Below are 14798 nucleotides of genomic sequence, written 5' to 3' on the forward strand. Positions count from 1 at the left end.
AATCAAAACTCCCTTTTTGTGTCTGTGTGTTGGTTGTTGTTTTTGAATATTGTGTTTTTGTCTATAATAGAAGCAATGTGACACCAGATTAGGGTTGGAACAGAGATGAGCTTTATTGACATTACCCCTAAACACTACCTGTTTGAAATGTTCCGGGGAAAGAGTCTCTTCTCATAAAGTGTGGCCCCCTCGAGTGTCACACATCACAGATATGGGCTGGTTGGAGCAGGTCCCATCTAATCAGCCAGGGCTCTGGAGCAGGGGTGGGGCTCCTCACTCATTTTGTGTGAAAGCAGATGCTAATTCCTTCAAGACCCTCAGCTCCTGGTTTAGGCAGAAAGCTGTCTTAAGGTTAAGGTGATATGATTACATTTATACAGCAGAACAGGATTCTGTGTTTACAAGCACCTTTATTCACAATAGCCAAAACAAAAAACAAACAAAAAACCCCACAAATATCCTTCAACAAGAGAATAGATAAACAGATTGTGTCAATCATATAATGAAATACTACTCTGCTATTTTAAAAAAAAAAGCTACTGATACATGCAAGCATGTAGATAAATCTCAAAAATATTGTGTGGAAGGAAAGAAGTCAGGTGTTTCTCATATCTATAGAAATCTGAACAGTAGTTGCCTTGGGTGGTGGGGGAATTGACTGGAAGGGGTTCAGGACAACTTTCTGGAGTGACGGAAACATGAAGATCACAAGCATTTATTGAAACTCATTGAATTGAGCAATTTAAGGTCTGTGCATGACACTGATATAAATTTTACCTCAATTATAAACACATATGACAGCAGAATGACTGATTAATTACTCAGATGTCATGAAGTTCTGTTTTTGTTGTTTGCTTTTTGTTTGTGGAAGTTGTAGAAATACTACCTATTATCAGTATGTTTTAAAAAGAAAACTATTTTTTTAACTTCTCCAGAAAGAAAACAAATGACAGGTTGACATTCTGTCATATTGAATATGTTAGCTAACCATAAGTCAAATTAATTCTAATAGTTGTCTTCTAATATTTTCCCATTTTTTAAGCTTTTATCTGCAAACTCCAGTCATGACCCTTAAGTTAAATATTGTCTCTCTGTAAGAGGAATACAGATGATCGTTACAAAGTGGATCCTGGGAACTCCTTGGTGGTCCAGTGGTTAGGACTCTGCGCTTTCACTGCTGAAGGCGTGGGTTCGATCCCTGGTTAGGGAACTAAGATCCCACAAGCCATGTGGCGTGGCAAAAAATAAAAAACAAACAAAAAACAAAAACAAAGTGGATCTTGTTCATAAGATTACTGAGCCTGGATCTTATGTTTCCTAGACTGACTCCAGGATAGAGTCACAATAATTTAGTTGGCCATGATGCCTGACACTGTAAGATGAATGAATAAAACCTTGCTATGGAAAAGATACTATTGGTAAGGCTCATTTTTTCAGGTAGCTTGGAATCAAGTCATATGGGATCTTTGTCCTATCTCCTCTAGTCCAAAAATGTTGTAATTTAGGAAATGGTCTCAGATTGGTTTAGGTTATCTCTGATGTGAGTAATTTTGGTATGAGTTATGAAGTGCCAGTCATGGGAATAAGTGTTATTTCTTAATCAATGGGTTTCAACAATTAAGGTTTAAATGAGTGAGTAGCCATTAAACAAATCTGCAGCTGGGCAGAAATAGATTCCACGGTAGTTTCAAGGTAACCATCTTTGGCACTCTGGAGATCACCTGGGACTCCCTTTGATCTTTTTTCCAGATTGGGAAGTGCTTTTTTTTTTTTGCGGTACACGGGCCTCTCACTGTTGTGTCCTCTCCCGTTGCGGAGCACAGGCTCCGGACGCGCAGGCTCAGCGGCCATGGCTCACGGGCCCAGCCGCTCCGCGGCATGTGGGATCTTCCCGGACCAGGGCACGAACCCGCGTCCCCTATATCGGCAGGCGGACTCTCAACCACTGCGCCACCAGGGAAGCCCGGGAAGTGCTCTTTGATATATTTCACCAAGCCTGTCTATTACATGGATTGAAATTAAATGTATCCTCCCCCCAATTGACTTCTTATTAAATTCAACATACTTTTTCAATTGGCAAGGTGATTTAATCTATGGTGTGCTGGGCATTATGATACATAAGAGTATTGTACTAAATAAAAGTCATAGTGCTAGTGAATATTCACTATTTTGAATGTTTTGAAGTGTAGTATTCCCTATCTTTTACACAAAATAATCTCATCCATGTTTTGGGATATTTCATATACCTACATTCCCAAGGTGCTTCCACTTGAAGCCAATAAATTGATTTTGCATGTTTCTTATTATTTTTTTTTTTTTGCGGTATGTGGGCCTCTCATTGTTGTGGTCTCTCCCGTTGCGAAGCACAGGCTCCGGACGCGCAGGCTCAGCAGCCATGGCTCACGGGCCCAGCCGCTCCGCGGCATGTGGGATCTTCCCGGACTGGGGCACGAACCCGTGTCCCCTGCATCGGCAGGCGGACTCTCAACCACTGCGCCACCAGGGAAGCCCACATGTTTCTTATTTTTGATGCCTGCTACAATTGTTTTTTTCTACATCAACCATATGTTGTAGACATTTCATTTTATGTACAATGAATGACAACTGAAATTAATTTGTCTTGATTTGGTCTATGTGTTAAGGAATACTACCATACTCACTGTTGGATTATAAAATTTTATAATTACATTGTCAACACTTGTTTCTACATAAAGTTAAATACTACCCTGTTAGAAATAAAGTATTCTCAGAATTCTTCATCTAGGTAAATTAGTTCACCTGAGAGAGAGAAAGTCGTAATGTATATTAACTCTTCCCCAAATGGGTCATTTTCCGTTTGGAGAAACACTGTGTAGTGCGGAGTGGCGTAGTTGGTCAAAGAACCTCAGGGATGACAGTTACAGGCTGCTGCGGCATTTGTTATTTTAAGCTATAGGACTCTCCACACCTGCACAAGTGTTATTGTGAGGTCACAGGCAGGTGTACAGAGAATCGTGTTTGTCCTCAGAGCAACCCTGCTGCCAGCTCACTCCAGCCTAATTGTTATTGATCTTTTTCTCACCATTGACTTTTGTGAAAGGAAGAAATGAAGTGAGAAAGGGGATAAACGGAAGCTAACATGCCTAAGATTCCTTTCTGAGATTTTCCTTATCACTCCAGGCCAAATAGCACTTAAATATACTGAATGAATTAAATAAACTTTCCTCTTCTGAACTTGTCTATGTATGCAAGGCCCTCTATGTGAAGGTAATTATCATTAGCATTCTTTAGTTGCTAACTTAAGCAAAAAGGGAATTTATTGGAAAGATACTGAACTGCTCTCATGAAGCTTAGAAAAGGTGTTTGTTAATTTGTTTTGGTTGCTTTTTTAGTGTCCAAGATTCCCAATTTGGCCATTTTTGCTGGGAAATTTTATACTCATTTGGCTTTGTGTAGCTCCTAACTTGATACAGTCCTTGAACTTTTCAATGTCCCCTCCTCTAACCCTTCCAGTTTGCCTCCTAGAACTGATAGTTTACTATCATCAAACAGAGACATAGTGTTGAAAATAAAATTTCGTTCACTTTCTTGCCCTAACTGACTATTCCTGGGAACTCTGTTTCCCTATAGTCTTTAAGTAATGATGTTTTTTCACCCCACATCCTCAACCCCTCATTTAGAACCCTTTCTCCGATGTGTTGTTTCAGTCCATTTTTTCCTTGCTGAGAACCCCAGCTCTTCTGAAATGCATGCCATCGGACTATTTTTCCCTCCACATCCATCCTTACCTCCTTGTTAGTACCTGGCTCACTGCTTTTCCACAGTTTTCCTGTCATTAGACTTAGTGATTGCTACAGGCACATGGATAATCAAACATCTGATCTCACAGCTTTTAGATCCCCCCACCTCAGAAATCTACTCCCATGGTCAAATGTTAAACCTCATTGCTGGTAACTGCTCCTCTTATAAACTTAAAACAAGCGAACAAACAAAAAGAACAACAAAAAAACCCACTGTCTACTTACCTGGTTTCCTTATTCCTCAATTTTTTTTTAACTCCACTGGTGCTCATGTGCATTAACTTTTCCACTTTTCACGGCACCTCATTCATGTCCTTTTTTCCCTCATCTAGCTTGGAGACCATGTTCTATCAGTACAACTGCTCTTTTGCATGCATGTACTTCAAATCCCTTATCCTTCTTTCCTTCTGTGGTACTTACCTGACAGAAGCCTAACCTTGCTTAGATCCAGCTTTCTATCCACCATCATATCTACCAAACTACCTGCATCTGTACCCATACACTCTCCTTCCTGTTAATATGGATGAAGTACCTGTCTCTGCCTAAGACTGGTCCCTTTCCTTGCACCCTAGAGCTCATTTCTTCTTGCCTACCTTAGGACTTAAAGGCTTAAGACTTCTCAATTGTCCATGTTCTGTTGCGTCATCAATCTTTCCATCTGTAATGGGTTATTTCAATTAAAAAAAAAAATCCTCCTTAGATAGAACCCATGTTCTTTTCTGGCCCCACCCTATTTCTTTCTTCTTTATAGAAAAGCTCCTGGATCTCCATTTCTTTACCTCCCATTTTGTTCCATCCCTATTTAAATAATTTTTGTACATACCATTCCACTAAAACCACCCTTGTCAAGGTCATCGATCTCTGTGTTGCCAAATCTTTGTTAATGCTCAGTACTCATCTCACTCAATTGATCAGCGGCATTTGCCTCTCCAGCACTGTCTTGAAATAATTTTTTTCATTCAGTTCAGTCCATGACTTTAAATACCATCTTTATGCTGATACCTTCCAAATCTGGAACTCCAGGCCAACCTCTCTCCTAAGCTGCAAAGTTGTATATTTAACTACCTACTTGACCTCTATTCTTAAATATCAAAAAGGTTTCTTAAGCTTAACATGGCAAAGAAAGAACTCTTAATTTTTCTCTTTCAAACCTTTTCCTCCTCCTGTGCTTCCCAACTCTGTAAACAACTCCACTATTTACCCAGTTCCTCAAACCAAAATGTAAGAATTACCCTTGATTCTTGGCCTTTTCTCACATTCTGTGTTTCAGTTTGTCAGCAAGACTGTCAACTGTTAAATTATCTTAATTTTCATAACCTTCTCATTATTTTGGTAATCGGCTTTTTTGTTAGAAGACTATGGTTGACTGAGACCTTTTTACCAAAAAGCATAGTCAAATAGATTGATCTCAAGCTGTGAATTAGAATTCCAACACTGTCAATTTAGGCCGTCATTCCTATACATAGATGTGGTCTGTTTTGTTTTGGTTTTGATCCGGTTACTTTGAAGAATAAAAATATTTTGAAGTGCATGCATTGGGTAGGAAAAATTTTTTTTGTCAGTTTTTGTCAGATTTCAGATTTGGATTTTTGGCCACAGATATTAAGCTCTTATTCAAGACAGTGGCAGCATGGTGTGGTAGAAAGACATTGATCTTGGAGTCAAAAGATTTAGGTCAAATTGTCTAGTATGTACTGGCTCTGTAATCTTGGATAAATTTCTTAACTAGTCAAGATCTTAGTGGGTTTAGCTATATTATATAGCTTATATAGTTTAGCTATATTATATTAGCTATATTTAGCTTAGTGAAAGTTAAGTAAGGTCTATGAAAATGCTCACATGGTACCTGGCATGCAGTGTTAAGTATTCTGTAAATGCTAGTCCATTCCTTCATCTTACTAAGGTGTTCATCATGCTCATGCTACGCCCTCAGTAATGCCCTTCCTGGTTAATCCCACTGGAATGTCTCACTCCTTCCCTGTGGCATTTATTGCCCTCACCACACATATAGTGCATGTCTTATTAGTTATTAGTATATATGTCTTGGCTTCTTTCTCTTACACATACATACACAAATGCCATCTACCTCTGGCGGGAGGGGCTCAAGCATTTTTTTCTCAACTACTCATGGTGTACTACGTAATATGTAGCAGCAGTTCAGTGCTTTGGAATGAAGGAATGCAAATCAAGTAGTTCTTATTGACACTGTACAATTGATTGTTGGTCTTTGTTAATTCATCTGTCTTTATTGACATAACATCTGTCTTATTGTTATGTAGCAAGCATTTGCAAAAGATGAGTATAGTATGAATCCTTCATTCAGGAATCTCAGACTAGTAACTACTCTAAAAAGTGAAAAAAGGTAAATATGGAGCATTTTCATTTATTAAACTTTTGTTGAAGTATAACATACAACATATAGAAAGTGCAAAAATCATAATAGAGTTCAATGAAGTTTCACAAACTGAACCCAGTCAACTCAGATCAAGAGAATGTCACTGACCTCTCCTATTCACCACCACTCTCTCCTCTAATAACCATTATCTTGATGAATATGAAGTATTTTTTTTTTGCGGTACATGGGCCCCTCACTGTTGTGGCCTCCCCCGTTGCGGAGCACAGGCTCTGGACGCGCAGGCTCAGCGGCCATGGCTCACGGGCTCAGCCGTTCCACAGCATGTGGGATCTTCTCGGACCCGGGCACGAACCCGTGTCTCCTGCATCGGCAGGCGGACTCTCAACCACTGCGCCACCAGGGAAGCCCATGAAGTATTTTTAAATAACCTTAAAGTCACGGCTTTTGGAGTCAAAGGAGAGAGAGTTATAGGTGCCTGGATGACCAGCCTTTCTTTACAGAAATAGTATTAGTGGATGTAGGCAAGCATCCTGATGGATCATCTTAGTGGATTTTTGACTTCTAAAACTATCAAGAGTAAATTTGAACTTTCCTTTAGCTTTGGAGTTGATTATTTCAACCTCAGTCCTAAATGTCTTCCAATTTATCTACTTATGAGGTTGAATTACATTTTTAGAACTTTATGGTGCATATTTTCTTAGATATTTTATCAAGTTCATTTCTAATTGGAATAGTTAGATTTATATTCTAAAGTTAATGTAATTATTCAAATTGTCCTTACGGAACACAATTGTATGACACATTTTCTTTTCTCTTTGTTTTTGCTTTGGCAGAGTTATATGTTATTAACAAAGAAGTATTTCTTCTTGTAGGTGATAGAACTATACATGTATAATAATTTTCAGTGATGGCCCATCAGCATTAGAATTCTGTTGTAGCTTTATATTAATTGCACCTGGTTTTGAAGGCCATTTACAACACGAATATGAAATACCAAGCTAAACTAGGGATTATTTTAAATGCTTTATTGTTCTGTAAAGATTTATATATTATTAAATGCTCAGCCCTGTCTTACCAGGTGGCTGACTTGTTTGTTTTGAAATTACTCATGTCCCTGAAGTCATCAAATTGAGTAATATACTTGACATCAGAGTATATACTTGTATTTGTGAATGTTCTGTATACCATCATTAGCCTTTATCACAAGACATTATAGTAATATGATATCATGTTTCCTGTAAACGTGAATGCTTGTAGGGCATAATGCTAGATCTAATTTTTAATAAAGTTAGAATAGTCATATGGGATAAGTTGTCATTTATCATCCATATGAAAGAATATTATGGTTACTTTTACATATGTGATGCTGTTGTTCCAATTTAAACTCCTTATTATTGAACCATGGATGCTTCTTTGACTCTCATATGATGATTTCGTCGGCTGTTCCCTAGTATATTTAAATAAAAAACCTGGTTTATCTTGGTAGTTAACTCTCTTCTTAGGGATTCTCTAGAGACACCTTTATTAATGCCTACTTTTTGCTACCCAGTAAGAAAAAATCAGTCAAATTTTACTGTCTTCTTCTTTTTTAAAAATCATTTCCTACAATTATTATTATTATTTAATATAAATTTATTTATTTATGGCTGTGTTGGGTCTTCATTGCTGCGCTCAAGCTTTCTCTGGTTGCAGCAACTAGGGGCTAATCTTCGTTGCAGTGCGTGGGCATCTCATTGCGTTGGCTTCTATTGTTGCGGAGCACAGGCTCTAGGCGTGCAGGCTTCAGTAGTTGCGGCATGCCAGCTCAGTAGCTGTGGCTGGCAGTCCCTAGAGCGCAGGCTCAGTAGTTGTGGCGCACAGGCTTAGTTGCTCCACGGCATGTGGGATCTTCCCAGACCAGGACTCGAACCCACGTCTCCTGCATTGGCAGGTGGATTCTTAACCACTGCGCCACCAGGAAGTCCCCATCATTAAAGTTTTAAAGTCTGAGTGCCCATTATTTGGTGTCTGTGCTAAGCAATAAGGAGATGAAAATAAGACCTTGTTCTGGCCTTCATGGTGTTGTAGTATAGCTGGGGAGTTAAGACCAGTGTACAAGAAGAAATAGTGAGCAAACTAGAAATTTTATTGACACCTTCAGGAAAGGCTGAAAAATATGGCCTGTGTGACCATCTGTACAGTCTCTGCTGCTCTACTTGTGGATAAATCCCACTTCTGGTTTTAACACTTGACTGGTAAAAGTACAAAGAAGGTATGAAAGAAGATGAATTGCTGCTGTTTCAAATTAAATCCGTGTGTCACGTTAGGCTTTGATCTGCAACCTTTTGAGGACTTATTTTACAAGATTAACAATGGTCTTTGAAAACATAAGATGTCTTCCCCATTCTGTGACACCTTTGCAAATTTGTCATTGAGTAGTAGAGATAGATAACTCCCTCTCTTTGTCCCATTGGGTTGGGACTGAATGAAACAATAGAGTTTTTAAATCTGCAAGGCTACCAGTCAGCCTTGAATCTCCAGTGACTCCCCCACCCCGCAATCCAAATCCTTCTAAAAGCCCTGTTTGAAGAAGCTAACAGTTAATCTATTGTTTTGAACACTATTTTAACTCTTAACAATACTATTGCTTACTATTCAGATTTCCCTCATGCCCATTACTTTTGTCTCAACTAGATGTGCAGCAGTGTGAGGAAAGAACTGTGTATTGTAAATCTTCTGAATCCTTGCGAGGCCTAGCATAGTACTGAGTACACACTAGCTTGTAGTTTTTTCGAATTGTTCCTGTAGACAGCAGAGAGATGGTCATGGTACATACTGTACTTACTTCTAACCTGTGATACATTGTATAATTTGACTGTTGGAAGGAGTCCTAAACTTAGAGTCAGGGCGAAGCAGGAGTAGACTCTTCAGATTCCTTCCTGTATGGCTACTGAGTCACTCTCTGTAACCATGGGTAAGTTATATCAACTCTCTACAAATTAGAATAACAATACTACTTTCTTCCTTCCACACAGGGCTGATGTGAGAATAAAATAAGAACTATAGGACAACTTCAGATTTTAAAAAAACTATGGAAATAAAATGTAGTAGTTTTGTTATAGGTGATTTGCATCCTTCACTTCAGAACACACCTTAATTTCATCCCTTAGTTTTTTTATATTCTTGTCATCAAAAACATCTTTCCTTTTTAAGAATGAGAAAATGCTCTCAACTGAAGTTAGGTAAGTCACACGTGAATACTGCGCTCTAGACTAAACAAATCATGGCACAAACCTAATTTTTTGTGACTTGACTCCTCAATCAAATGTCAGCATATACAGGCTATTCTTATGATATATTAATGTGACCAGAACAAGGCAACTATCTTTGAAGAAATGAACTAGCTTCAGTATGGCAGTTGTCCTTGTATACCTGTACCCAAGTAAATGACATACAATGCTGATTTATTTTAAAAGATAAAATCATTTGGTTTGTGGACATTACCAATTATGCTTGGAAGAGTTAAATCCATAAATTCCTAAAATATGCTATTAGAAGGAAATGAATATCATTGTTCTTTTTTGTTTAATACATGCTAAACAATGGTTGGTCAGTAGTTTGTCTCTTAAGATCACTAACTTAGTGCATACCATACCGGTTGGACAAGATCTCAAATTGTGACTAACTTTTAATGAGTGCTTATAAAAACGCATGTGTTGCCTCATGACACTACACAATTGCTGCTTGAGTAGGGCTTTTTGCATTCCAATTGGATTGTACATAGTTGGCCTATGTAGCTCACTACTTTAGTTTACACTTTATTTTTTAGGTCTCAGTGTGTTGAAAATCTGTGAAGAACATGGTAGAAAAGTAAATCCTCTTCTTTTAGAACATTGCTTAATAAAGGTAATATTTTCTTTCTTAAATGAATTTTTCTAACTTTCGAATTTTGTTTTGTGCCTTTTAAGCAAATAACATATAATACTGCAAGGTTACCTTAGGAACAAGCCAGCAGGTTTGGCCTTATTTGCCAAACAATTAATATACCTGTGTTAGAATTTGAGCCAAAACATAGGACAAAAACATAGACAGAATTTTACTCTGCAAAATTTTGTGCTTTTCTTTTTTTCTTTTTTCCTTTACTATTTAGAAAACCTTGAAAGCTGTAGGGGAACACTTTCTACTTGTAACTTTAATAGAATGCCCTAAACTAAAAGGCATCTTTTTATGGGTTCTGCCTCTGCTGTCCTGATTAATTGTGTGACCTCAGGCAAATCTCTTAATTCTCTGAGCCTCAGGTTTCTCATCTGCAAAATGAAGATAATTATGCCTGCCCCTAGCCACAGGAATGTGGCTAAGAATAGCAGCAGGGAGAATTTTTATAAAGGATTAGGCATGTGGTTTATAGATTTATGATAGCAGTCTTTTATGTAAAAATTATTTAGTTTGCTATTATTTTTATAGTGAAAACCAAAAAGACCTGTTTTATAATAAACCATGTAAATAAATAACCTTTCCCTAAGCATGCTTTTGTCTAGACACCCGATCAAAGTACAGACATGTCCCATAGATATGAAATCACTCAAGGACTTGCATAAGCAAAAGAACATTGACCAGAACTGTAAACAACCAAGCAGGGAGTTAAATGATAAGTATAGTAGAAGATTTCTCGAGAAGCTAGAAATACATGTATTTAGCTCTATCTCCTCTAGTTTTGATAGACATCCTCTGTTGGAAAAGAATGTATCAGGACTTCTCTTCCCTGTGCTTCCCCCAAATACTCATTAACTCTCCTGTTAATTAAGTTGTACTATTTTCTGTATTTGATGATGAGAGTAACATGGGGTTGTGAACAGTAGAGGGAGAAACAAAGGTTGAGAATCACTGATCTGGAAATTACCCAGATTTCCTAGCATGTTCCTAATCTTAGATTCCATAGCTGATTGAGATTTGGTCTGACGTTTGACCTTTTAACTAAGGCAGGGTTAAAACATAGGGAAGAGTGAAGAAGAAGTAATTTCCCAGCTTTCAGAGTGTTTAGATTTGGCCTAAATTCCAGGAATAGGAATAAAGGCCATAAACTATTTCTATAAATTCTATTTTTCCTGACCATGAGAAAGTCAGCATGGAAAACAGATGGTTTCTATACAGTACAATACCACTGTGAACCGTGTCTGAATTAAAGGACTTTAGACATACAGACTGAGAATCTAGGATTAATTACATTTAGGGGTGATATATTTTGATATTAAACTTTGGAAAAGCTTCTTAAGTAACAGCTCTTCTGGACTCTTGACCTATGTCTCTAACATAGGTTTTCCTGTCAGTTCTGAGGTTATTCTGGACAACACTGTACGTTTCAACAAACACTGTATGTTTCAAAGATTTCTCTAAGTTTCTCGATTGGAAATCAAAGTGCATCTTCCCAAGTAATGATGCTTTCAATGGGGAAACTAGAAATCAGACTGAGATTTAGTTTCTTTTTCTTTTAAATTTATTTATTTTTATTTACTTATTATTTTTGGCTGTGTTGGGTCTTCGTTGCTGCACGCGGGCTTTCTCTAGTTGCGGCGAGCAGGGGCTACTCTTTTTTTTTTTTTTTTTGCGGTATGTGGGCCTCTCACTGTTGTGGCCTCTCCCGTTGCGGAGCACAGGCTCCGGATGCGCAGGCTCAGCGGCCATGGCTCACGGGCCCAGCCGCTCCGCGGCATATGGGATCCTCCCGGACCGGGGCACGAACCCGTATCCCCTGCATCGGCAGGCGGACTCTCAACCACTGCGCCACCAGGGAGGCCCTGGGGGGCTACTCTTCATTGCGGTGCGTGGGCCTCTCATTATGGTGGCTTCTTTTGTTGTGGAGCATGGGCTCTAGAGTGCGGGGGCTTCAGTAGATGTGGCATGTGGGCTCAGTAGTTGTGGCTCGTGGGCCCTAGAGCACAGGCTCAGTAGTTGTGGCACACGGGCTTATTTGCTCCGTGGCATGTGGGATCTTCCCGGACCAGGGCTTGAACCCGTGTCCCCTGCATTGGCAGGCGGATTCTTAACCACTGCGCCACCAGGGAAGCCCTGAGATTTAGTTTCTAAAAGAGAGACAGTATGGAATGGTGGGGCAAAATATGGAATTTGGAGTCAGCATGGTCTTGAGCCCTGGTTGTATGACTTTGTAGTTGTGTGATTGTAGGCAGATTGTTAAACCTGTCTGGATTTGTTCCTTCATCTGTAAAATAGGAATAATACTATTTATCCCTAAGATAGTCATGAGGAAATTATATGATTAACTGTGAATATTGATTTTTAAGATGATACTATATAAATGTCATTATTATTATTATTACCATTATTGTTATCATTTCTTCTCACACTAACCAGTGGTGTTTCAACTATAGTAATCAACTTTCTTTCTAAGGAAAAGTATATCACCTCCTTGGTAGACATCTAAGTTGAAGGAGAGACAAAGACAGAGAGAGAGTGGGCAGGTGAGTGAGTGAGTTGATGACTAAATATTGAGGAATGGATAATTTTAAGGGGTAATCAGAGGAAGAAGTATTAGCAAAGGATCTTGAGAAGGAGCAAATGGAGTTTGGGGTACAATCCTACTTTGTAAGGCGGGTCTTTTTTCAGGAACGACACAGATTATCCCTAGATAAAATCATTGACATTTTGACCATTTACAGCAAAATTTTGAGGGAGAAAAAACTTACTTCCCGTAAAACTGCTCTGACAATAATGCTCTTTCCTCTTAGAGAAGTTATTCTTGGGTTATTTATTTACTAAAAACGCCCCATAGTTAATAATGAAGATGGCTCAAAGATAATTGAAAGCACATTATCTTAAAATACTAAGTTCCCAATGTTTTAATTGTTGTAAGGCAAAATTTCTCTTGTCCTCAGGAGATTATTCTATGTTCTGCTTATAATTTGTTCTTAGCGTTGCATTTTGGGTCCTTCTATAAAAATATATTTTAACATTCATAACATGTCCTCCTGAACTGTTCCTTTTAGCATAAGATGGAGAGAATTAAAAATCTTCATACCAGAGTGCTCTTTGTTCCAACTGACCACACCTTTTAAAGATGTGATTGGTTTATCAGTGCAGTGATTTGGTTGTTAGAATCCTTCAGAAGTATTTGCTTGTTAAAATTTACAGCGCCAATTTATTTTAATTTTTCCTTAAAAGTAAATGAGTGAAATATACTTTGGAAAAAAATTGCTTTCTTAATAGGTTTTGCTACTGCCAGAAGATATTGCAACAGCATGTTTCTGCCTGTAAGCAGGTGTGGCTTCTTTTAAGTGTCTGTCTGCATTCAGCTTGTCAGTGAAAATCTGAGTAGCTTGCATGGCTGCTGAAATAAATCAGTAGGTAGTTTGTACATAGACCCTCTCTGTATAATTGCAACTGACAATAGCTCTACCCGCTTTTTGAGAGAATAGTCCTCTGTTTAGGATGATCAGAACTCATTTTATATTCAGTCTTTGGATGAAAATGCAATTGTTTATTTTTGCAGATGTCGTTTGTTAAACATTTCAGCAGTAAAAAAAAAAGTGGGAGAGGGAATCCAATATTATTTCATGACTAGAAAAGCTAGTATTGTAAATATGTTGAACAACAGGAGAATTTTGAGTATTTTAGTATATATTTTCACTTTGCTCTGCTTTTGGTATTGGTGTTTTAAGGACTTAAGATGAATACAGAGCGAATGAGAGGAAGATGGACTAGACTTCAGGGAGGAAAATTAATTATTTTAACCTACAGTAGAAATATACCTCATTTTATGCCTTAGGTATCTTTTAATTAGAATTTTATATAGTGAAAAATCAAATATTGGTAACTGAAATGTTTATGTATTTGATGTATATATATATATATATATATATATATATCAAGTATTTTAGAACACTAAGGTAATATTTTGCTTATAAATGTTGAGAACTAATCTCTAATTAGCTACATTAAACCAATGTAGTTTCCTAAAAAGAAGTAAGCGTATAGTAACTTTGGTCTTCTATTTATCCTTAAATGACAATAAAACCAATTTTATTACGAGAACTCACTTCAAAAGTATTTCTGGTCTATTTATATAACTAGCTCATTTTGTGAAATAATAAAATACATAAAAATAGTAAGACTCAGTAACTTATCCAAATAAGGTATTTCTGAGAGTAATAGACATTCAGACTATTACTTCTTATTACATTAAAAAAGAGTTTGTACGTTTGAAAGTTTTAAGAGACTAGAACTCAGTATTAATATCCTGGATCTTGTAATAGTGGTGTTCTATCTATAGTAATTGTGGTATTGTTGATTATAGCAAGAATGCTTTTTTGGGGGGGGCGGGGTGCTGTCCTGAGAGGCTTGCGGGATCTTAGTTCCTTGACCAGGGATTGAACCTAGGACCTTGGCAGTGAAAGAGCCAAGTCCTAACCACTGGACTGCCAGGGAATTCCCAGCAAGAATGATTTTTAATTCCCTTTTTGAAAAGGAAAGTGGCAATATCTTCTATTCTTTTTAACTTTTTAACTGCCAGGATAAAAAAACAAAGCAAATTTTTATAGACAATATTAGGAAACATTTGCTTTAATGTCCAAATAATTATGTACTTGATTTAAGAAAGGGACAGTTATTCTTTACTATGAGTTTTTACCTCTGATAAAATTCCTGTTATTTTTACTCTTTTGTTGAAATGA

General features: G+C 37.7%; 1 protein-coding gene across 4 annotated transcripts in view; it reads left to right on the forward strand.

Moving 5' to 3' along the window:
* The window catches only part of LOC308618661 (uncharacterized protein C9orf85 homolog), a 62415-nt gene that overhangs the window by 5007 nt on the left and 42610 nt on the right, over positions 1-14798 (forward strand). The window contains exons 1-2 of one of the 4 annotated variants that reach the window (XM_081236824.1): positions 9046-9088; positions 9944-10020. The exons of the other annotated variants lie outside the window; for them this stretch is intronic. Of the exons in view, the coding sequence (XP_081092950.1) occupies positions 9058-9088; positions 9944-10020 (108 nt within the window). The 5' untranslated portion in view covers positions 9046-9057. Of the gene's footprint in view, positions 1-9045; positions 9089-9943; positions 10021-14798 lie in introns of those variants that run through there. 4 annotated transcript variants of the gene reach the window in all.

This window comes from Mesoplodon bidens, assembly GCF_964165515.1.
Source record: "Mesoplodon bidens genome assembly, chromosome: 6".
NCBI classification, from domain to species: domain Eukaryota; kingdom Metazoa; phylum Chordata; class Mammalia; order Artiodactyla; family Ziphiidae; genus Mesoplodon; species Mesoplodon bidens.